Source organism: Salmo salar, chromosome ssa19 (assembly GCF_905237065.1).
Source record: "Salmo salar chromosome ssa19, Ssal_v3.1, whole genome shotgun sequence".
Lineage (NCBI taxonomy): Eukaryota > Metazoa > Chordata > Actinopteri > Salmoniformes > Salmonidae > Salmo > Salmo salar.
In genome coordinates, this window is record NC_059460.1 from 9,335,142 (window position 1) to 9,360,141 (window position 25,000).

The following is a 25,000-nucleotide window of genomic DNA, read 5'->3' on the forward strand; positions in this document are numbered from 1 at the left end:
CTTATCATTCACTGTACCACAATTCCAGTGGATCAGAAGTTTACATACACTAAGTTGACTGTGCCTTTAAACAGCTTGGAAAATTCCAGGAAATGATGTCATGGCTTTAGAAGCTTCTGATAGGCTAATTGACATCATTTGAGTCAATTGGAGGTGTACCTGTGGATGTATTTCAAGGCCTACCTTCAAACTCAGTGCCTCTTTGCTTGACATCATGGAAAAATCAAAAGAAATCAGCCAAGACCTCAGAATTGTTTTTTAAGACATCCAGAAGTCTGGTTCATCCTTGGGAGCAATTTACAAACACCTGAAGGTACCACGTTCATCTGTATAAACAATAGTACGCAAGTATAAACACCATGGGACCACGCAGCCGTCATACCGCTCAGGAAGGAGACGCATTCTGTCTCCTAGAGATGAATGTACTTTGGTGCGAAAAGTGCAAATCCATCCCAGAATAACAGCAAAGGACCTTGTGAAGATGCTGGAGGAAACAGGTACAAAAGTATCTATATCCACAGTAAAACGAGTCCTATATCGACATATCCTGAAACGCTCAGCAAGGAAGAAGCCACTGCTCCAAAACCGCCATAAAAAAGCCAGACTACGGTTTGCATCTGCACATGGGACAAAGATCGTACTTTTTGGAGAAATGTCCTTTGGTCTGATGAAACAAAAATAGAACTGTTTGGCCATAATGACCATCGTTAAGTTTGGAGGAAAAAGGAGGAGGCTTGCAAGCCGAAGAACCTCATCCCAACCGTGAAGCACGGGGGTGGCAGCATCATGTTGTGAGGGTGCTTTGCTGCAGGAGGGACTGGTGCACTTCACAAAATAGATGGCATCTTGAGGAAGGAAAATTATGTGGATATATTGAAGCAACATCTCAAGACATCAGTCAGGAAGTTAAAGCTTGGTCGCAAATAGGTCTTCCAAATGGACAATGACCCCAAGCATACTTACAAAGTTGTGGCAAAATGGCTTAAGGACAACAAAGTCAAGGTATTGGAGTGGCCATCACAAAGCCCTGACCTTAATCCTATAGAAGATTTGTGGGCAGAACTGAAAAAGCGTGTGTGAGCAAGGAGGCCTACAAACCTGACTCAGTTACACCAGCTCTGTCAGGAGGAATGGGCCAAAATTCACCTAACTTATTGTGGGAAGCTTGTGGAAGGCTACCCGAAACGTTTGACCCAAGTTCAACAATTTAAAGGCAATGCTACCAAATAATAATTGAGTGTATGTAAACTTCTGACCCACTGGGAATGTGATGAAAGAAATAAAAGCTGAAATAAATAAATCTCTCTACTATTATTCTGGCATTTCACATTCTTAAAATGAAGTGGTGATCCTAACTGACCTAAGACAGGGAATTTTTACTGGGATTAAATGTCAAGAATTGTGAAAAACTGAGTTTAAATGTATTTGGCTAAGGTGTATGTAAACTCCCGACTTCAACTGTATCTTTCAGGGGTGACGTAAGTGTATCTGACACTTAGGGGCAGAGGTCAATCTGAAGTTCACGGCTTTTTGACCCCATGACCCTCCTCTAGAAAACATGAGTTCACACTCCAGTTAGCTGGCAGACATATCAAACTCAGGCAGGTTATATACAGCCCATAGAATGATAATGAGTCATACTATGGACTGAAAAGCTGTGTCTGTTCAGCTAATTCTACTAATATGTTATAGCCAGCAGCACTGAATTTGCCTTGTGCTATATCTAATATTAGTTAGTCATATGTAGAATGTCCTAGATAAATCATATTTCAGAAATATTAACACCGTTATAGTGTGTTGAAACACAAGCTGAAGATGTTTCATTTGCATATCTCCTCAACCTTTTAGCCTAATCCCTGGGTTGACAGAGAGACGGCAGAGCACCCGCACACACGCGCACACACACGCGCACACACACGCTAGTGAACATTCTGGTCAGCAGAGAAATCTCCCCTTGTCTGTGTAATGGACTTGTATTTACATTAAGATTAGACTGAGGACTCCAACACTTAGATCCCATTACACTTCCTGACCTGCCCATTAGGCCTAGGAGCTCTGCTTGTCTTCACTACCAGGTGACAAAGACCAGAGGACAGGGAGGAGAGGCCTATACATATGCCTTAGACGAGCCTACAGATTGCTGATGCAAGCATTCAACCTTCTGTGAATGTGTAGTTGTCTACTAGTCTTAGTGATACAACTGCTAACAAACCACACTTTCTATCTGTGTGTTCTGGATACAGAGAGAACAGTGTTGCCTGGAGAACGTTTTACTAACTGCACATTCCTACGGCAGAAAAGGAGAGGATTGTCTCCCCAGCCCATCGCATGGTTTCACTTAGCAGGAAACAAAAGGTGCTGAGAACAAGACAGTCAGCTCTAAGCTGAATTACAGTGGGCTGGATCCTTGGGAGAAAAAGAACTACATGACTGAACTCAAGAGGCCAACTCAAAATGTCTGACAGTCTGGTTTCTTTATGCAGCTAGTAAGCCATCTCAGTTGTACTCACCCACACTGTACCCTCACACACAGAGACACACTATCCCCCCCCCCCACCTAACTCCATCTGATAGAGCTGCTTTGCATACACACTCCTCTAAAACCCTGTTCTTTCATCCTCCCTCCTTCCTCTCTACACGACTCTACAGTAATAGTCCCCCTATTGGCATCCTATTAACTATAGGGACGTCTGTGTGTGTGTGTCTGTGTGTGTGTCTGTGTGTCAAGAGATAATTTAACTGGTGTGTGTTCATTCTCTGCTGACACAATAAGAGCAGCTCTTCAGCTGCTGATTTGCATATTCCAACAGACATTTCAAATGTTACCCCCCCTCCCTCCCTCCCACCCACCCACACACACACACACACACACACACACACACACACACACACACACACACACACACACACACACACACACACACACTCCCTGCCCCCTCCCACCCACCCCACACACACACACACTCCCTGCCCCCTCCCCCCCCACACACACACACTCCCTGCCCCCTCCCACCCCACACACACACACACACTCCCTGCCCCCCTCCCAACCCCCCCCCCACACACACACACACACACACTCCCTGCCCCCCCCCCACACACACACACACTCCCTGCCCCCTCCCACCCCACACACACACACACACACTCCCTGCCCCCCGTCCCCCTCACACACACTCCCTGAACCCCGTCCCCCTCACACACACTCCCTGCCCGCCCTCCCCCTTCCTTTTTAGGATGGCACGCTTGATGCTCCACTTTGTACAATGGGCAAATGCATGCTATTGTGTGTAAGAATCACTTTCCCAATGCCTTTCTTCTCCTCCCCACTTCTCACTCTCCGACACAGAGAGACACTTGCACGCACAGACCAACAAACACAGATACACACCGGCAAACAGGTAGCAGTGCTATCGTATGGAGCTCCTCGCTGATAGCCCCTAACTCCTAGCTCCTTTCCTCCTATCTCCTATCTCCTAGCTCTTAGCGCTAGTGTTTGCCCAGGTCTGGCAGGCTGTGTAAAGGAAGGACATTGTTTTCCTGTGAAAAGGCTTTAGCCCCGGTCTGCATACCAGCCACCACTCAACATACCAGCGGACACTTTGAAGATTACTCCAATGTTTGCCTTTGTTCCCCCCACAGAGAGAGAGAGAGAGAGAGAGAGAGAGAGAGAGAGAGAGAGAGAGAGAGAGAGAGAGAGAGAGAGAGAGAGAGAGAGAGAGAAACAGGTCCGCAAGAGATATAACTCATGGAGTTGTGTGTGTGTGTGTGTGTGTGTGTGTGTGTGTGTGTGTGTGTGTGTGTGTGTGTGTGTGTGTGTGTGTGTGTGTGTGTGTGTGTGTGTGTGTGTGTGTGTGTGTGTGTGTGTGTGTGTGTGTGTGGTAGCTTTAGAAACTGTACTGTGCTCCAAAAAAATGGAGTCATTCATGCGACATTGGCTTAAAATAAAATATGAATGCTGTATATTACTGTTGCTAGTATAAAATATAAGAGAAGAGAGGGAGAGAGAGAGTAACAACAAGAACATTGGCCATCTGTCTCTATCGCTCAGAGTGAATGCTTTTATAGAGGCAGTATCCTCTGGAACAATTAAAATAAAAACAATAATTGAACTAAACGTGCTGATAGGAAGTTAATCCTGAACTAGTAAGTTTCTTTCTATCAGGTCTGTTTCATAGCATTAAGGATTACTCTGCACAGGACTAAGCTGGATGAACCGAGAGGAGGTCAATCGCAATGTGCTGCCTGGCCTATGTGTGTGTGTGTGTGTGTGTGTGTGTGTGTGTGTGTGTGTGTGTGTGTGTGTGTGTGTGTGTGTGTGTGTGTGTGTGTGTCTGCAAACAGCAGCACGTCAGATCAGCTCCCTCTTGCTGGGTAATCGACTATTTGGTCTCTACTTATCTATTCACTATCTATTCACTGAGCACCTAATGGTTAAAATCAATTACAGGAGGAATGCTTTATACAGGCTATTCCGATAATGAGAGAGAGAGAGAGAGAGAGAGAGAGAGAGAGAGATACATATATAAAGAGCAGAGTAAAGAGGTCTGACGGAGGCACGATTAACTCCCATCGATTGGTTATTGATCAGGACAAGAGTTAAGGAAGGTTTTAGTTCAAGTTCATTCCTATCGATACCTTGATAGCTTTATATGAGGGGAGTAGCGTAAAATCGTTTGTGCATACATTCAAATCATTCCGTTTTCTCTGCATTAATATCTAGGCAAGATATGTTGGACCCCAGGATGACTAGCTTTTGCCATTGGCGTAATATGTCATAAGAGTTGACATAACTTTTCATAACACTGTCATGACCCATATGTTTACACGTGTTGTGACATACAGTGCCTTCACCCCTTGACCTTTGTATTACATTTCGATTTTGTGCAACTGATCTAAGCACAATACCCCACAACGTCAAAGTGGATTTTTTTTAATCAAAAATGAAAAGCTGAAATGTCTTGAGTCAACAAGTATTCAACCCCTTTTATGGCAAACCTAAATAGGTTCAGGAGGAAAAATGTGCTTAACAAGTCACATAATAAATTGCATGGACTCACTCTGTGTGCAATAATAGTGTTTAACATGATTTTTGAATGACTACCTCATCTCTGTACCCCACACATACAATTATCTATAAGGTCCCTCAGTCGAGCAGTGAATTTCAAGCACAGATTCAACTACAAAGACCAGGGAGGTTTTCCAATGCCTTGCAAAGAAGGGCACCTATTGGTAAAAACAGACATTGCATATCCCTTTGAGCCTGGTGACGTTATTAATTACACTTTGGATGGTGTATCAATACACCCAGTCACTACAAAGATACAGGAGTCCTTCCTAACTCAGTTGCCGGAGAGGAATGAAACCGCTCAGGGATTTCAGCATGAAGCCAATGGTGACTTTAAAACAGTTACAGAGTTTAATGGCTGTGATAGGAGAACACTGAGGATGGATCGACAACATTGTAGTTACAGAGTGAAAACAAGGAAGTCTGTACAGAATACAAATATTCCAAAACATGCAGCTTGTTTGCAATAAAGCGCTAAAGTAATACTGCAGAAAATGTGCCAAATAAATGAACTTTTGGTCCTAAATACAAAACATTTTGTTTGGGGCAAATCCAACACATCACTGAATTCCACTCTTGATATTTTCAAGGATGGTGGTGGCGGCATCACGTTATGGGTATGCTCGTCATCGACAACGACTAGGGAGTTTTTTTCAATGATAAAAAGAAACGGAATGGAGCTAAAGGCTAAATCCTAGAGGAAAACTTTGTTCAGTCTGCTTTCCAACAGACACTGGGAGACACGTTCTCCTTTCAGCAGGACAATATCCTAAAACTCAAGGCCAAATATACACTGGAGTTGCTTACCAAGACAACATTGAATGTTCCTGAGTGGTCTAGTTACAGTTTTGACTTAAATCGGCTTGAAAATCTATGGCAGGACTTGAAAAGGACTGTCTAGCAATGATCAACTATCAACTTGACAGAGCTTGAAGAGCTTAGAAAATAATAATGGGCAGAAATTGTACAGTCCAGGTGTGGAAAGCTCTTAGAGACTTACCCAGAAACACTCACAGCTGTAATCAGTGCCAAATGTGATTCTAACATGTATTGACTGAGGGGGTAGAATACTTATCTAATCAAGATATATTAGAGTTTTTTTCTTCATTCGTCTTAAAAAAAAGAAGATATGTTTTCTTCCACTATGAAATTACAGAATGTTTTGTGTAGATCGTTGACAAAAAATGACAATGACATCAATTTTAATCCCACTTTGTAACACAACAACATGTGGAAAAAGTTAAGGGGAATACTTTCTGGCACAAGCTGTAAATGAAGCACTAATTTCAATGTCAGATGATTTCAAGGGCTCAAATTGATGCTCATATTCCCAGCCACATAAACAAATCTGTAATTACATCATTACATCAAATGAAATCAGATCAGAGCATCAAAGGGCATAATTCTGGAGAATGACTTTCCTTCAGCATCATATTAATAATCACCATGCTAACTTCTGTTAGCCGCTAGTCACTAGCTGATCTAGCATCCATTCTGTCAACGAGACACCCTTTGTTAAGGACAGGGGGATCAAGTCCCAGGAGAAATGGAGGGGTGGAAGGGTAGAGGGGGGATGAATCAGGGAGAAAGGGGGGTTAAGATGAAATGACAAACTCCTGCCTCTCTTTGTTCCTCGCCGAGCGATGTTCCTTTTTGTGGTGTGATGGTCCCGTACCCCTGCATCCCCCTCTCCTCTCCCCTCTCCCTCTATCCACCTCTCTCCCCTGTCCCCTGGCTCCCTGCATCCCCCTCCCCTCTCCCTCTATCCACCTCTCTCCCCTGTCCCCTGGCTCCCTGCATCCCCCTCTCCTCTCCCTCTATCCACCTCTCTCCCCTGTCCCCTGGCTCCCTGCATCCACCTCTCCTCTCCCCTATTCCTTCCATCCCCCTCTCCTCTCCTCTCCCCTCTCCCTCTATCCACCTCTCTCCCCTGTCCCCTGGCTCCCTGCATCCACCTCTTCTCTCCCCTATTCCTTCCATCCATCCATCCCACCCTCCTCTCCCCTCTCCCTTTATCCACCTCTGTCCCCTGCATCCCCCTCTCCTCTATTCCTTCCATCCCTCCCTCCTCCCTCCTCTCCCCTCTCCCTTTATCCACCTCTGTCCCCTGCATCCCCCTCTCCTCTATTCCTTCCATCCCTCCCTCCTCCCTCCTCTCCCCTCTCCCTTTATCCACCTCTCTCCCCTGTCCCCTGGCTCCCTGCATCCACCTCTCCTCCCCCCTATTCCTTCCATCCCTCCCTCCTCTCCCCTCTCCCTCTATCTACCTCTCTCCCCTGTCCCCTTGATCCCTACATCCTTCTCCACTCTGTCCCTCCATCTCTCTTCCTCTCACCTCTATCTCTCCTTCCCTCCCCCCTTCTGGTGGTCTGTAAGCAACCCCCTCCCTTCGTCTGTTCCCTCCCTCCCGCCCTCCCTTCCTCTGTCCCCCTGCTATCGTTCCCATACCTGTCATGGTAGATCTGTGGATAGTCTTCACAGTCTCCTGCACACAGACAAACGCCCTGACCTGGACCAACTGACCCTCGGGGGGGGGGGGGTTTCACACATCTGGCTATTAATGTCCCAGCATCTCTAAAATGGTATCTCCCAACTCACAGCTCACCGGAGCTGAGGACGGCCCTGTGTGTTCCCTCAGGGAGGAAAAGAGGAGATAGCGAGAGGGGGAGGGGGCTCAACTATGGCAATTAAACAATACATAGTGACTGTCAATCAAAGCTTATATCAATGCTGAGATGACCATCTGGTAGTGGTAAAGAAATAGGAGAGATTCCTAATATTATTGTGAATGGCATATCTTTGAGGATTATTAGGGAAGGGGGGAGAGAAGCCTGTCCATTTGAACACACACACACACACACACACACACACACACACACACACACACACACACACACACACACACACACACACACACACACACACACACACACACACATCTGTCTTTAGTCTTTAATTACTAGCATCACCCCCACCCTCGGACCTCTGAAAGATTTCCATTGTAATCCTGACGCAGGTGAAAACTGAAACGATTTGAGTAATGTACTAACCCTAACCATACACCACTAGACTGGGTAGAGGGAAAGAGTGAAAGAGAGAGAGAGAGAGAGACAGCATGAAGAGAGCCACACCAATATCCATGTAAAGTTTGAGTTCATTCTTTGAGAGGAAACACCACTTGAGCTCTCTCCCTCTTTCATAGCATCTCTCTCTTTCTGTCCCTCTGCTTCAGTGAAGTGCTGCCTCTCTGATCCCACTTATGTTTAGGAAAATGCAGCTGAAAAACAACCTCACACTCCCCATTGGTCAGACAGTCAAGAATACAACGTGTGTGTGTGTGTGTGTGTGTGTGTGTGTGTGTGTGTGTGTGTGTGTGTGTGTGTGTGTGTGTGTGTGTGTGTGTGTGTGTGTGTGTGTGTGTGTGTGTGTGTGTGTGTGTGTCATAAACAGGCCGTGCATCAGTAGTGCTGAGCGATTAGTGCTTTTTGAGGTCGGTTCGGTTTCGGTAATTTTTTAAAACATTAAATGCACTATGCATTTTATGTGGGTTGAATGCTGGAACAACACAGAATAAAACAATTCATAAAGTCCCATGATGGTAGTGACTGCCCATTACTGCTTGTCACTTCTTAACCATCACTTATTCACATTACTTTAATAAAATATTTCATTTGTGTATATTACATTTGTTTCATTCCAAGTTATCATCTCATCATATCTCTATGCTGTCTGACAAAATCACTATTTTAGTAGTTCTTCTAAGTAAATAAGGCATACTTTTATGACTGCTGAATACCAACTATCAATCGTTTAGATCATGTATTTTCAGGTAGAGATACCTTGAAGCAACTGCTCTCTATCCCTCTCGATCGCGCGTTCATCTCTCTTCTCTCCCTCCGTGTCTGCCCCACACAGACCGGACAAGTAGGCGCGCAATGGATTATGGTCTTTGTAGTGAATTATCACATTTTCTGCGTTAAACTTTGTAGAATATTGGCTTGTTGGAAACTACAACTCCCTACTCCATTGCACAGTTCGAGCTCAAAGAAGAAAAAAAACGAACAAAATGGAACTCAAATAATTGAACCGACGTCGGTCAATTAGTTGTTTAAAAACCAAAAAATAACCACTACGCATCAGTAGTATATATACCTCTCTCTCTCTCTCTCTCTCTCTCTCTCTCTCTTTCTCGCTCTCACTTCCTTCCACCGCAGTGCAATGGGTTATTATGCAAATCTACTGGAGTCAATCTCCTGTCTATTTCCCATCCCAGCCAGCCAATGACAGGCCATAATTACACTGCATATATATAGGGCCATTTGATTAAAAAATGAGAGAATAGGATTGACCTCGCCTAAAGGTTGAGGAGAGATTGGCCAGTTAATATCAGAGCTATATAACCACCATCTCCCACCTCAGCCTGAGATGAGAGGGAGGGACAGAAAAAAAGCAGAGTCCCTTGATTCGGGTGGAGGGAAATAAAGAGAAATATGCAGGAGGGGGAGAAAATTGAAAAAATTTGCTTTTTCTTTTGATGAATATTAAATTCCAGCCCCTCCCTCTCCTCGTTCTCTCATTTAATCCCCCCCCCCTTGTTCCCTGGCTGGCCATGGCGTTGCCAGGAGGATCATGGGTAATGAGATGGCCTATCTGCCACTCCCTAGAGATAGAGAGAGAGAGAGAGAGAGAGAGAGAGAGAGAGAGAGAGAGAGAGAGAGAGAGAGAGAGAGGCACCATTTCACCACACCATCTCCCCTTCTTAAATCACACGTTCTCAAATAAGTCAATTTCCCCTCCCTCCCTCCCTGGTGATGATGAAGATGAGCATTATACGTGCTGGGGTCCCTGTTGGTTCAAAGGGTGGAAAGACGGAAAGGAAGGAAGGGAAGAAAAATAAATGAAAAATACAAATCTGGAAATATTCAGGAGAGCCCCAGACAAGCCATTCTGCTTGACTGACGACACAAAACCATAGAGAGAGAGGGAGCAAGGAGAGAGAAGAAATAGAGAAAGACAGGGAGAAAAAAAGAGAGAAGAGGAGGGAGGTAGAGATGTAAAATGTATGCACGCATGACTGTAAGTTGCTTTGGATAAAAGCATTTGCTAGATGGCATACACTGTATATTAATAGTTTAATCAAGCTCAGTTCAGACTTCTGGATTTGGGAGCATGGTAGAGACATATGACGGGTAAGGGAGGATGACAGAAAGGTTAGGAGGTGTGTGAGAGAGAGAGAGAGAGAGAGAGAGAGAGAGAGAGAGAGAGAGAGAGAGAGAGAGAGAGAGAGATAGGGGTCAGGGGTGAGGCTGGTTGAAGTCAGGAGGTCCATCTGACGAACAGGTGCGGCCGGTTGGTGTAATCGGTTCGTGCGGTCAATGCAATGTGTGTGTGTGTGTGTTTGGGTTTCTGTGTGGTCCTGTACCACGCAACACTGACCATGAACATTCTCCACTCTAAATGATCCCTACTGTACCTCAAAGCGCAGCACACACACACTCAGAATACACGCACTCAGCACAGACACACACATTCAGTACCCCCACACACGTCGATGTGTGAATCTCACACTCTGTACCCAGGCAGGCGCTCCAGCTCTTGTGAATGGCACTGACAGATTTACTACTCTGTCCATCTGTATTAAGTCCTGTGTTTATTATCCAGAGTCATATCTCTGCCATACATCATCATTCTCAACATCATTCTCAACACTACCCAAACACAGGCTGGGCCAGCTATAGACACGCCATGCTACGTGCTACAGTACTCTTTAATATGGCCTGATCTACCTCATGGGCAGCTAGCTGGCTAGCTCGCAAGCTATCACATAGCCAGACACTAACAGCATGCCTGCTCACACCTCACATCTGTAGTGCAGCGTTGCATTGCCAAGAGTTAACTCTTTGGAGAGAAGGATTTTCATTTGACAGGTAGACACTGTGTTCCATTTTGGAATTATGCCGTTTTCTAGTCTGGAATTCTAGACTGTTCTATTTTTGCATAATCCAATCCAAAATCCTGCAATAAATGTTCTATTCTAGAATCATTCAGATTTTTTTGTGGAATTCTAAAGTCAGAATCCAGAATTCTATTTTGAGTGTTGTAGATGTGTTAGTGGTCTATTTTGATGGCATCAATTACAATTAACCAGAAGTTATTAACAGGACCCACCAAGTCCTTCGACATTAACCAAGTGGTAACTGAGACAATGAGCTTAAAGGAGGATCAGATTGGTTCCTCAGAAAAGTTACTTCCTGCATTAGGATTAACGTCTGCGGCCTAAACTAGAGAGAAAGAGAGAAGAAAAGAGGGGGTAGGTAAAGAGAGATATGGAGGTAGAGAGAGAGAAAGAGAGAGGAGAGAGACAGAGAGAGAGATGAAGAGAGAGAGGGAAGGGTAGAGAGACCGAAATAGCCCTCCTCCTGCTACTCTCATCTGGCCTCCTGTTGTAAAGTCTGGAAACTCTTCCGTCCTGAATCCCCTCAGATCTCTACTGAGCTACAAAGCAGCAATAAAGTCTGAATATGCTTTTTGTTTGCATCTTCCACCGTTTCACAGATCCTCAGTGTTCTAGACCCATATGGGAAGGTAGTCAACACTTTGTTCTCTTTGTGTGTGGGGCCAAGCCAGGGCGGGCAGAGCAGAGCAGAGGCAGGCCACTCCCCTGGGTCTTTCACCTCCACACATAAAAGAAAAGGTGTTTTTCTGGTCAAAAAAATACATATTTTTTTTTCTTTCTCCTCCGCTCATGCTTTACTGCCATCTGACTATGGGTAAAAAAAGTCTGAATCCTGCCAAACGCATTAAAGCCAGCATCTGTCCAACAGATTTGTGCAGCCGGTACAGTGTGTATGTGGGTGGGGGGGGGGGGGTACAAGGGTAGCTGAGTGCATGGAGAGGGTGGTGGGATGACCCTCTCCCCTACAGCATTAGCCAAAGGTAAATCGCTCGCCAGGAAGCTGAACATACACACATGCCACAGATATGGGTTAAAAAGGCATTACGGCCCAGGGAGCACAGCAATCTCTTCATCATTCTATTATATGTTGGCACAATGTAAAAAACATGGAAGATCAGCCACATGATGTATAATACTATCCCCGTCCATCCATATAATATATTCATTCTGCCAATCTTTCTTTTACAGGATATTGCTGTTCCAATAAGGGAGGACTTACACAGACCAGACCAGACCTCTACAAATCCTCCAGCTTCAGTCTAACCAGGGAGGGTGTCCACACATTCCCATTGCTCTGGGGTTTTAAAGCAAATCCTCCAGCTTCAGTCTAACCAGGGAGGGTGTCCACACATTCCCATTGCTCTGGGGTTTTAAAGCAAATCCTCCAGCTTCAGTCTAACCAGGGAGGGTGTCCACACATTCCCATTGCTCTGGGGGTTTTAAAGCAAATCCTCCAGCTTCAGTCTAACCAGGGAGGGTGTCCACACATTCCCATTGCTCTGGGGTTTTAAAGCAAATCCTCCAGCTTCAGTCTAACCAGGGAGGGTGTCCACACATTCCCATTGCTCTGGGGTTTTAAAGCAAAGCCTCCAGCTTCAGTCTAACCAGGGAGGGTGTCCACACATTCCCATTGCTCTGGGGTTTTAAAGCAAATCCTCCAGCTTCAGTCTAACCAGGGAGGGTGTCCACACATTCCCATTGCTCTGGGGTTTTAAAGCAAAGCCTCCAGCTTCAGTCTAACCAGGGAGGGTGTCCACACATTCCCATTGCTCTGGGGTTTTAAAGCAAAGCCTCCAGCTTCAGTCTAACCAGGGAGGGTGTCCACACATTCCCATTGCTCTGGGGTTTTAAAGCAAAGCCTCCAGCTTCAGTCTAACCAGGGAGGGTGTCCACACATTCCCATTGCTCTGGGGTTTTAAAGCAAAGCCTCCAAATTCCACAGGCGATTCTGGGAATTCCCCCTCCCCCCTCTCTCTCTGGCCACGACAGCTACTCTTCCCTTCTCTCTCTCTGCCCACGTCACCCTCCCTTCTCTCTCTCTGCCCACATCACCCCCCCTTCTCTCTCTCTGGCCACGATGGCTACTCTTCCCTTGTCTGTCTCACTCACTCTTTGCTCACGGTTTGATAACTTACAAACCCATAGACTTTGTGTGTGTGTGTGTGTGTGTGTGTGTGTGTGTGTGTGTGTGTGTGTGTGTGTGTGTGTGTGTGTGTGTGTGTGTGTGTGTGTGTGTGTGTGACACCATAAACTCAACTATTATCTAAGAGCATGATGTAGGATTGCTTTTCACCCTAGTCTCTTTTTTTCAGAGAAAATAAATGGTTATACTGCTATGGTTATACTCTAAATTGCCTTGGAGTTGGTCTTGTACCTTCGCCTTTAATCATTGCTAATAAAAACATATTTTTCCCCTATTATGATTTAATGGCTGCCAATGTCTTATGTAGCCGAGCTGGCTACTGTCAGACGCTAAATCAACTGCTGTGAACACACAGCCAAGAGCTGAGCTACAGGACACACACATACCCCCCCACCTGGTCAATAGATCCTCATTAGGTTCATAGAGTGCAGTAGATCCTTCAGGTCAGGACCCTGGGCGAACAATCTTTTCACAATGTAAACTATTTATTTCTCTCTGTCTCTGAGGGACCTGTTTATATAATGTTTACAGTGTTCTAAGATGTTCTCTGTGTGTGTGTGTTGTGTTGTGTTGTGTGTGTGTGTGTGTGTGTGTGTGTGTGTGTTGTGTTGTGTGTGTGACACTGTTGCATGGTGGCCTTTCTGTCTGTGACTACAGTATGCCGCCAACGCTTATCTATGTTTATAACAGAACTCAATTAACTTTGATTTCAGACATCATATTAATACCAGTGAAAATACTCTCTCCTTTCACTGTTACAGGAAAGAGTGAGATGGAGAAGGGAGGAGGTAGGAGAGAGGGACGGAGAAGGGAGGAGGTAGGAGAGAGGGACGGAGAAGGGAGGAGGTAGGAGAGAGGGATGGAGAAGGGAGGAGGTAGGAGAGAGGGATAGAGAAGGGAGGAGGTAGGAGAGAGGGACGGAGAAGGGAGAAGGGAGGAGGTAGGAGAGAGGGACGGAGAAGGGAGGAGGTAGGAGAGAGGGATGGAGAAGGGAGGAGGTAGGAGAGAGGGATGGAGAAGGGAGGAGGTAGGAGAGAGGGATGGAGAAGGGAGGAGGTAGAAGAGAGGGAAGGAGGAGGAGGTAGGAGAGAGGGACGGAGAAGGGAGGAGGTAGGAGAGAGGGATGGAGAAGGGAGGAGGTAGGAGAGAGGGATGGAGAAGGGAGGAGGTAGGAGAGAGGGATGGAGAAGGGAGGAGGTAGGAGAGAGGGACGGAGAAGGGAGGAGGTAGGAGAGAGGGACGGAGAAGGGAGGAGGTAGGAGAGAGGGATGGAGAAGGGAGGAGGTAGGAGAGAGGAGAGAGGGATAGGGAAGGGAGGAGGTAGGAGAGAGGGACGGAGAAGGGAGGAGGTACGAGAGAGGGACGGAGAAGGGAGGAGGTAGGAGAGAGGGATGGAGAAGGGAGGACGTAGGAGAGAGGGAGGGAGAAGGGAGGAGGTAGGAGAGAGGGACGGAGAAGGGAGGAGGTAGGAGAGAGGGATGGAGAAGGGAAGAGGTAGGAGAGAGGGACGGAGAAGGGAGGAGGTAGGAGAGAGGGATGGCTGTAGAGAGGAGAGGGCGCTATATCAGCTGTACCTGATGGTTAATGGCTAATATAAGCCAGGTGGTGCTAGAATGCCAATCTCTAACACCCTGCAACAAACACAGGGTCACTAATAATAGGCCTCACGTAACAACGCCTTACAAACCACTGGCTGGATGACATCATGCTATTAAAGAGGCCTAGGTCCTGTTGCATAATCACTGTATTATGCCGCTGCATTGTCTGGTGTGTTGGTGTGTTGATGGCTGTCGTGTGTTCAGTAGGGGCGTTATGTTATAACAGAAGTGACTGGTACCTTGTACAGCCTAATGGCAGCCTCGTGTCGCTGGTTGGTGGCGTGCAGCCGCAGTTTATCCACACTGTTGCTGTAGTAGTCGCACGCGTTGCACTTCAGGTGCACAGGGTTGCCGATGGCAACGCACTTTAACCTCCACTGGTTGGCTTTCCCTCCTTCCTTGATGTGCGCCACCAGCTGCTGTTTCTGCATGTGTTTGTCTGTCTTACAGTGCAGCTGGAAGTTGGCCTTGAGCTGGGTGTTGTAGGTGCACAGCTTGCACTGGTACACATCTCCCACAATGCCACGCCACTCGTCCTCGGGCAGGGTGCGATCTGCGTTGACATGGGCGCCCAGCGCCTCCAGGCTATCGGAGGTGAAGCGGCTGCAGACAGAACACTGGTAGAGGCGGAGTGACGGGTCGCTGATGGGCGGAGAGAGCTCACCACTGCCTCCAGCGCCCCTGCCGCCGGAGAGGACAGACAGGTCATCAGCCATCAGCTGACCACTGGCTAGACGCAGCTCTGCAGACAAGTCATTATTCACTGGGGACAAAGAGAGAGAGAGGGATGGTCAGAGAGGGTGGGGGGGAGAAAGAGAAAGAGCAAGAGAGAGATAGAGTGGAGAATGGTGGTCAGGAAGACAAGAGGGATACGAGAGAGAGAAAGAGGTAAATGAAAGAAGAGAAGATAGAGCATGAAAGGAAGATAATGAGAGTGAAAGTAGGTGAAACGCACAATGTACAACCAATAAAGAAAGCGAGAAAGTCAGACAGAGAAAGACAAAGAGGATAGAAAGTCAGACAGAGAAAGACAAAGAGGATAGAAAGTCAGACAGAGAAAGACAAAGAGAATAGAAAGTCAGACAGAGAAAGACAGAGAATAGAAAGTCAGACAGAGAAAGACAGAGGATAGAAAGTCAGACAGAGAAAGACAAAGAGAATAGAAAGTCAGACAGAGAAAGACAGAGAATAGAAAGTCAGACAGAGAAAGACAGAGGATAGAAAGTCAGACAGAGAAAGACAGAGAATAGAAAGTCAGACAGAGAAAGACAGAGGATAGAAAGTCAGACAGAGGAAGACAGAGGATAGAAAGTCAGACAGAGAAAGACAAAGAGAATAGAAAGTCAGACAGAGAAAGACAGAGAATAGAAAGTCAGACAGAGAAAGACAGAGGATAGAAAGTCAGACAGAGAAAGACAGAGGATAGAAAGTCAGACAGAGAAAGACAAAGAGGATAGAAAGTCAGACAGAGAAAGACAAAGAGGATAGAATGTCAGACAGAGAAAGACAGAGGATAGAAAGTCAGACAGAGAAAGACAGAGGATAGAAAAGCAGACAGAGAAAGACAAAGAGGATAGAAAGTCAGACAGAGAAAGACAAAGAGGATAGAATGTCAGACAGAGAAAGACAGAGGATAGAAAGTCAGACAGAGAAAGACAGAGGATAGAAAAGCAGACAGAGAAAGACAGAGGATAGAAAGTCAGACAGAGAAAGACAGAGGATAGAAAGTCAGACAGAGAAAGACAGAGGATAGAAAGTCAGACAGAGAAAGACAGAGGATAGAAAAGCAGACAGAGAAAGACAGAGGATAGAAAGTCAGACAGAGAAAGACAGAGAATAGAAAGTCAGACAGAGAAAGACAGAGGATAGAAAGTCAGACAGAGAAAGACAGAGAGGATAGAAAAGCAGACAGAGAAAGACAAAGAGGATAGAAAAGCAAACAGATGTACACATCAACGGAGGAAGAGGAGGAGGAGGGCTGGACGAAGTAAAGAGAAAAAAAAGACTGCCTTTTTTATTAAATGAAATGAAGCGGGGAAGAGCAGCTAGAAAGAGAAGAAGAGCGTAGGGGTGTAGGCCTCAGTCACACAAAAGGATTTGATCAAATAAAGCCTTGCACAGACCCTATGGCTCCCTACAAAGCCATGACTATAAAAAAATCTAATAGGATTGGATCAGGATCAATTACAATCATCCCTTTGAACTTGCTAGCTCCCTCATCAGATAGTTTTAATGACTCTGAGTTAGCCGAAGAGTAGCAGGGAGCGCTAACAGGTCTTCTCACACAACATGAAACGCTGATCAATACAAAAGCAGGTCTGTTCTGTTATGACTCTCTCTCTCTCTTTCTCTTTCTCGCTATCTGTTAGGAGCTCAATATGTCTCCTTTCCCAGAAAATGTAGACAAAAGACTAGCACACAGAGAATTTAACAATGACATATTTTTCTTTTTTTACAGTCAGAGTACAAATCTGCCAATTAGTCAACACTAATAAGGTGTATGTGTGTGTGTGTGTGTTTGGACATGAGAAGCAGCGAGGTTACATCTTTGACCTCCAGGTTGCCATTAGGAATGGGTATGTAACAGTATGGGCTCTTTGTTAAACTCCTTCACCTCCTAGGCGATTCAACTCCCTGCATTGTGTGTGTGTGTGTGTGTGTGTGTGTGTGTGTGTGTGTGTGTGTGTGTGTGTGTGTGTGTGTGTGTGTGTGTGTGTGTGTGTGTGTGTGTGTGTGTGTGTGCGTGCGTGTGCGTGCGATTAAGCTGATTTAAGAAAATTACGAATGAAAGATTAAGAATAATTATCCCGTGGCTTCTCATAATCATGTTGTAATCAGAGAGAGAGGTCGAGGAGAGGAGGCAATGACAGAGGGATGAAAGAAGATAAGAGATACAGGGGAAAAGAGAAAGAGGAGGAGAGGGGAAAAGAGAAAGAGGAGGAGAGGGGAAAATAGAAAGAGGAGGAGAGGGGAAAAGAGAAAGAGGAGGAGAGGGGAAAAGAGAAAGAGGAGGAGAGGGGAAAAGAGAAAGAGGCAGCGAGTGAAAAAAGGAAAGTGCAAGGAGAAAGACCAAAACAAACCGAGAGCCATAGGTTGTAGAGGAGATAGGGTAGAGGACATCCAGAGAGAAAGAGAGAGAGAGAGAGAGACAGGGAGAGAGCGAGAGAGACAGGGAGAGTGAGAGAGACAGGGAGAGAGAGACAGGGAGAGACAGGAAGAAAGAGAGAGAGACAGGGAGAGAGAGAGAGACAGGGAGAGAAAGAGATACAGGGAGAAAGAGAGAGAGACAGGGAGAGAGAGAGAGAGAGAGAGAGAGAGAGAGAGAGAGAAGAAAAGAGAGACAGAAAAATATACATAGAAAATAGAGACCAAAGGGAAGACTGAAAGTCACCCTGATTCTCACCTAGCCCAGAGCCGAGTACAGCGGACGTATTGGGGTCCAGCTGGAAGGGGTTAATCATCTGCGCGTCTGGGCCGGGGCTCTCCAGCTTGACCCCGGTCAGGCTGATGTTCTGAGCCAGGTAGTACTGGTAGAGCTCAGCCTCGGCCGGGGCCAGACCCAGGTGCAGCCCGTGTTGAATCTGCTTCATGTTCTGCTGCAGCAGCATCATGTTGTGCATGTGTTTCTCACTGGTCATGTGGATGCGCAGGTTCCTCGCCACGTTGGTCTCGTAGTCACATACCTGGAGGAGGAGGGGAGGTATTTTATATATATATATATTTATAAATAATGAGGAGAATTTGTTGAATTGGTTCCCAAAGGATGTGTAGTAACTATACTGAACAAAAATACTGTATAAACGCAACATGCAACAATTTCAAATATTTTGCTGAGTTACAGTTATATAAGGAAATCAGTCAATTGAAATAGATTCATTAGGTCCTAATCGATGGATTCCTCATGACTGGGCAGGGGCGTAGCCATGGGTGTGCCTGGGAGGGCATAGGTCCACCGACTTGGGAGCCAGGCTGACCCACTGTGGAGCCAGGCCCAGCCAATCAGAATTAGTTTTTCCCCACTAAAGGGCTTTATTACAGACAGAAATAGTCCTCCGCAGTTTACATGTTGTGTTTATATTTTTGTTATGTGTAAGTACTCATACACAGGTGTACGAGTTAACAGAGTGAAACACAGTAGGAGGAAGCTGCGCCAAGACACTGATCTATTGGCAGATTTGTGGTTTTCCCCCTAATGGATTATGGGAAGATGATCCTAGGCTTGTCTAACTTCTAATCAGAGCCAGAACACTGGCTAATGAACTAGAATAGCCCTGATCCAACGTGTAGTGTCACCCACCTCACAACGCCACGTGGGCTTCTGTTTGGGCTTGGAGGGTGACGGGGTACCACAGCCTCCCCCCAGGCTGGCGCTGGGCACAGGGTTGGCATGGCTGTGGCAGGGGGTGTGGGTGTGGGTATGGCTGTGGGTGTGGGTGTGGTTGTGGTTGTACTGCTGTTCAGTGCCCCCATTCTGCAGTGTCTGAACGTTGTTCAGATGCTTGTCCGACTGCATGTGGATGCTCAGGTTGCCCTTGGTCGTGGTGGAGTAGTTACACACCTAGAGAGAAATCAGAGATAGAGGGGGTTATTTATAGAGATACAAAGAAAGGAACAGAGAGAGAGAGGGAGAGTATGAGTAAGAGAGAGAGAAGTAGAAAGGATCAGAGAAACAAAGAAAGAGACACTAACCTCACAGCGGAAGGGCTTGTATCCACATGTATAACTCTCTCCCCGGGCCAGGCGTGGGTGAGCCTGCCCGGTACGGCAGTACACACAGGACCCTCCAGACTCTGGGTGCTTCTCCTTCATATGGGCGTCCAGCGTCTGCTGGTACTTGTAGTGCCAGTTACACTTGGGACACTTCAGTGTCTTGCAGGAGTTACGAGAGTGCATCATGGTCATGTGTCCACCTAAGGATCGGGAGGACCCTAGGACTGTGTCACATTTGGGGCACTCTACACCACTGCCTGGGGACCCCTCGGCCAGTCCGGGGGTTCCAGGGGTACCCGGCGTGCCAGGGGTTCCGGGGTTTCCCCCATGCTGGTGCAGGGGTCCCGGACTCTCGTCGTCTCGTGGCATCATCAGGTGAGAGGAGGGGGAGAATCCATCTGGACCACCCAGGGCTTCACTGGTTGAGTCGTTACTGCTATCTCTATCTCTGGCTGGGGCTGAGTTCAGCTGATTCTTCTCCATCTCCTCACGGGAGGAGGAAGAGGAGGATGAGGGATCTTTGTTGTCACTGTACTTCAGCACGCTGTTGGACAAGGGGGAAATACTTTGGTTTAAAAGAGGGAAATCTTTGCTACTGGTGCTGTCGCCCACCCGTTCATCCTCCTCCGTCTCCATCTCTACCCCTCCGTTGGAGTAAATGTCCTCCATGTCTTCTTCTGGACTCTCTCCTCCTTCTGCTCCCGGCTCGTGTTTGATCAGCGGGTACGGGTTCAGGTCCAACCGCTGTCCATTGGGATGCAAAGTGCGTGGAGCACGGCCCTCGCAGTCGCTCTCGGAAGAATCCCGCTCCCGGCCTGTCATCATGGGAGATGAGCGAAGGAGGGACGCGGAACTGGTGGGGGTTCTGACGGAGGCGCCGGTCACACCCCCGATGTTTGGATTGGTCTCGGCCTTTGGCATGGGTGGGGTTCTGGGGGTTTGGTCGGCGGGGTTCGAGCTCGCGCTCCCTTTCAGGAAAGCAAATCCAGCCTGGAGGGAATCAGCGTTCTCAGCGTGGAACGTGTTCCACAGGCCGCGGAACCCCGGGTCGGGACCCAGGAAGTTAGCGGCGGTAGGAAAGTGGGGGAGCACAGAGTTAGAGGATTTTTTTGGTTCCAAAAAGCTTATAAGAGGTTCTTTGTCCTTGCCGATCCCCTGGATAATGGCAGAGACGTGCTTGTTGCTCAGGAGCTTCTGTTCCTGCTCGTTGAGCGTCATCCGGTGGTCATGGACGGCGTGCGTCACAAACGACCGGCTGTAGCCGAACGACAGCTTGCAGAGGAAACACATCAGCACAGGCTTCCTCTGTCCGTCACTCACGCAGCCCTCAAACTTGGACAAGTCCACATTGTTGGGGACATCTTTGGACACACAGGAGTTTTTGGCTGCGCCGTCGACCGTCAAATAGTCTTTGTCGCTCTTGTGGCGAAGGTCGTAGACACGGAAACTGTGCAACACAGGGCTGCCGGCGCCTGCGAACGCTGAGGTATTTGGGAACGACGATGTTGCCGCCGGGTCAGCCGGGAATGCTTTCCCGAGGGATGACGCAATGTGGAAAGTGTTGATGACCTGTGGGTAGAAGGATATGGGTGCAGCCGCAGGCAACTCCGCCCTGTCCCGATTCCCCCCATGGGTTTTCAAACCGCTTTGGGATTTATTGGTGGCAGCGGTGGGATTTTGGGGGTTAGGCGGGAAGTTTTTGGGTGACAAAAGGCCCCTGGAGCCGCCACCGTGATGCTCTTTGGAGTCCTCCAGGATGAAGGCAGATCCATCGGGCTGGTAGACGATCTCACCGCACAGGTTCTCCACATCACTATCTTCTAACTCGTCCATCTCGCTGTCTCTCTCACACACCTCTGCCACTCCATCAGGCTCCCCCTCTCCCTCACTCTCGCCCTCCTCCTCCTCTTCTTCCCGCCCTGCTGCGTTAGGCATGCGAGCGTTGGGGCAATGGTGCTCCATGTACTGCTGTAAACTGGAGAAGGAGGTGGAACATTCATTACAGGGGATCTCCTTTGCTGGGGCCACCAGCGAAGCAGAAGTGTGGACATGGTCCAAACCCGATACAACAGTCCCGGTTCCGGTAACAGTCCCGTTTTCGGTAAAGCTTTCTATCCGGCTCTGCTGCTCCGTCCTCAGCGGGCTGCCGGTGTCTGTGGCATTATTGAGGGTAGCAGGGCTGTTCTCTAGTGCTGCGGCAGTGTCATTGGTATCAGCGGTGGGATCCATCCTAGCGGCAGCAGCAGTTCGGTATCTCTCGGTCTCCTCTGCGTCACACGGCCCTGCTGGCAGCGACGACAGCGTATGGCCATTTTCCTGCCGCAAGACGATAGAAGGGGAGTCACAGGTTGCCATGGCGACCTTTACATGGGGATCTCATCTCATCCAATCAGACAGGGACCTGAAGCAAGAACGAAAGAGGAAGAAAGAAAGAGAAGAAAGAGTGCGAAAGTCATTAGAAATGTATTACAACAATAGTAATCACACTGTTTATCAAAAAGGCTCAATATTAGATCCTACATCCAAAATCCCAGAATAATTTCAAATGTATGCAGCTCAAAATGTGACTATTGAATGCTGACTGCCAAGAGAAGGCCTACCGCAGAGTTTACCATTAAAGTTAAAGAAGCCCCCTGACAACTTGTGAAAAGAGAAAATCCAATATAAATGTGAATAGATCTGAGCAGCTTTGTCTTAGAGCTGACAGCCAGAACCTGTCGCCTGCCCCCTGAAAGCAGTTGAACACCACACAAAAGTTTCCCTGAGTCCCTCTCTCTCTGACCCCTCACTGATTAATGCCCTGGAAACAGAGGGAGGAGTGAACGAATGTGACTGATCCCTCGCTCTGGCCATGAGAGGAGGAGAGGAACGAAGGAGCAAAGGAGAGAAAAGTCTGACTCCTGTGTCGGTAAGAAAATCAGCTTAGCCTAAATCTGGTCCTGGTAAAGACCCCTCAGCATGTAGCTAACACTTCCTGATTAACACACCAGCGTCATTGATTAAACCTCTTCTCCATGCCCTCCCCAAGCCCTGTCCACACTGGCCAGCCACCAACACCAACAGGCATACAGATTAGACACCAGTCACTCCACCTTTAACCTTCAACTTCACAGGCACATGGTATCAACACCAACTAAAGTAAATCACAGAAAGAGGAGCAGCTACACTACACATCACAAACAGACAGAGCTCAGTCTGACCTTACTCCAGATGACAAATAACCCCACCTTCAACACTCTCCCTGGCCCGAATCCAATTCAACAGTTTATAATGGGGACCTGTCACTGTAAACCATTGCTTTTGTGAGACAAGTTGGTGTGTGAATGAGCCAGCCTTCGAATGACGGTTTAAAATACACCCCCTCTATCCCGGTTTAAAATACAACTGCAACCTTCAACCCCACCCACCTCCTATTGCCTGCCTCTTTCTCCATCTCTATCCCCCCACCCCCTCTATCCCCGCACCCCCTCTATCCCCCCACACCCTCCATCCCTGCACCCCCTCTATCCCCCAACCCCTCTATCCCCGCACCCCCTCTATCCCCCCACACCCTCCATCCCCGCACCCCCTCTATCCCCCCACCCCTCTATCCCCGCACACCCCCTCTATTCCCGCACCCCCTCTATCCCCCACCCCTCTATCCCCGCACCCCCTCTATCCCCGCACACCCCCTCTATCCCCCCCCACACCCTCTATCCCCACACCCCCTCTATCCCCCACCCCTCTATCCCCGCACCCCTCTATCCCCCCACACCCTCAATTCCCGCACCCCTCTATCCCCCCCACACCCTCTATTCCCGCACCCCTCTATCCCCCACACCCCTCTCTATCCCCGCACCCCTCTATCCCCGCAACCCCTCTATCCCCCCACACCCTCTATCCCCGCACCCTCTATCCCCGCACCCCCTCTATCCCCCCCACACCCTCTATCCCTCCGCACCCCCTCTATCCCCCCACACCCTCTATCCCCGCACCCCCTCTCTCCCCCACACCCTCTATCCCCGCACCCCTCTACCCCCCCACACCCTCTATCCCCGCACCCCTCTATCCCCACACACCCTCTATCCCCCCACACCCTCTATCCCCGCACCCCCTCTATCCCCCCACACCCTCTATCCCCACACACCCTCCATCCCCCCCACACCCTCTATCCCCACACCCCCTCTATCCCCCCACACCCTCTATCCCCCCACCCCTCTATCCCCACACCCCTCTATCCCCACACACCCTCTATCCCCCCACACCCTCTATCCCCGCACCCCTCTATCCCCCCACACCCTCTATCCCCCCACACCCTCTATCCCCCCACACCCTCTATCCCCCCACACCCTCTATCCCCCCACACCCTCTATCTCTCCATCGCTCTCTTTCTGTGACACAGTACAAAGCAATTAGAGGTTTTAACTGAAACAATCCACAGCCTGTGGGAGGGGGCTTCATGGATATTAAAGCGTGAGGATTGAAATCAAGTGTGTGTGTGTGTGTGTGTGTGTGTGTGTGTGTGTGTGTGTGTGTGTGTGTGTGTGTGTGTGTGTGTGTGTGTGTGTGTGTGTGTGTGTGTGTGTCTCTCTTTCTTACTCACCCTAAAGCAACATTGTTCAGGTGAGGTAGGCTACACAACAAGAAACCAGCTGTTCTATTTCCCCTCAAGTCTAAATTACTCTAAATATCTAGATCTAGATGTAATGGGTTAAGACACAACTAAACCACTACATCTCTCCCAACCTAAAACTAGGAATATAACCAACCAGTCAGTCAGTCAACTTCATGCATTTTTCATCCCGGGTTTTGTACCATCCTGTTTTAAGAGGCTTGCAGGGGAATTATGATTGAGTTTAAAGCTGTTTAGTAGCCAGGGGTTCTGAGCGTTAACATGAAAGACACTCGAGGATTTATTTCTTGTACTTGTTGTCATTTTGCTCCTAACTGCCCTTGATGTGTGTGTTGGACATAAAACAGTCAGTTTAACAGGAATTATATATATCCTTGAGTGTTGAGACATGTCTTGAAGATTTACCTATCTCTACAAAGTATCCCACCGTACAGACACAGATGAATTACAGTGGTAAACAGAGCTCAACTGCAAACAATGGAATAGTTGTCTCTCGACACTGATCTAAGGTCAGTGTTGTGTTTTTTCCATTATGGTTAAGGTTAGGATTTGGGGAGAGTAAGTTGATCTGAGTCCCCAACGTTAGCATTAACCTTAGCAGGTAAAGTGTGATTATCCTTTTAAAGCAGGGCTAAGCTAAAGTAGCGTTGACGCAGGTCAACTGTTATAGCTCTACAGTAGTTAGTCATGGCTTCTGCCACAACAACAGTCACTGTTTCACAACACAGGAACTGATTAAGTAGGAGTGCATTCACTCCTACTTAATCATTTAGCGCTCAGAGCTCAATATTTGAGAAATGCTTTACAAATAAAGTTTTTGAAGTAGTTCCCAGGATTAGTCACTTATGAATATTGTGTCATAAAACAGCATACCTGCTCCAAAAGGTTTTACGTCTTATTTTCCCCTCTTTTT

General features: G+C 47.6%; 1 protein-coding gene across 4 annotated transcripts in view; it reads right to left on the reverse strand.

Moving 5' to 3' along the window:
- Positions 1-25,000, reverse strand: part of zfhx4 (zinc finger homeobox 4) — a 129,392-nt gene that overhangs the window by 72,931 nt on the left and 31,461 nt on the right. For all 4 annotated transcript variants that reach the window (XM_045702078.1, XM_045702079.1, XM_014157162.2 and 1 more), the window contains exons 2-5: positions 19,455-21,876; positions 19,063-19,323; positions 18,169-18,448; positions 15,005-15,528 (exon numbers count right to left, since the gene is read on the reverse strand). In XM_045702078.1, the coding sequence (XP_045558034.1) occupies positions 15,005-15,528; positions 18,169-18,448; positions 19,063-19,323; positions 19,455-21,830 (3,441 nt within the window). In that variant the 5' untranslated portion in view covers positions 21,831-21,876. The remainder of the gene's footprint in view (positions 1-15,004; positions 15,529-18,168; positions 18,449-19,062; positions 19,324-19,454; positions 21,877-25,000) is intronic.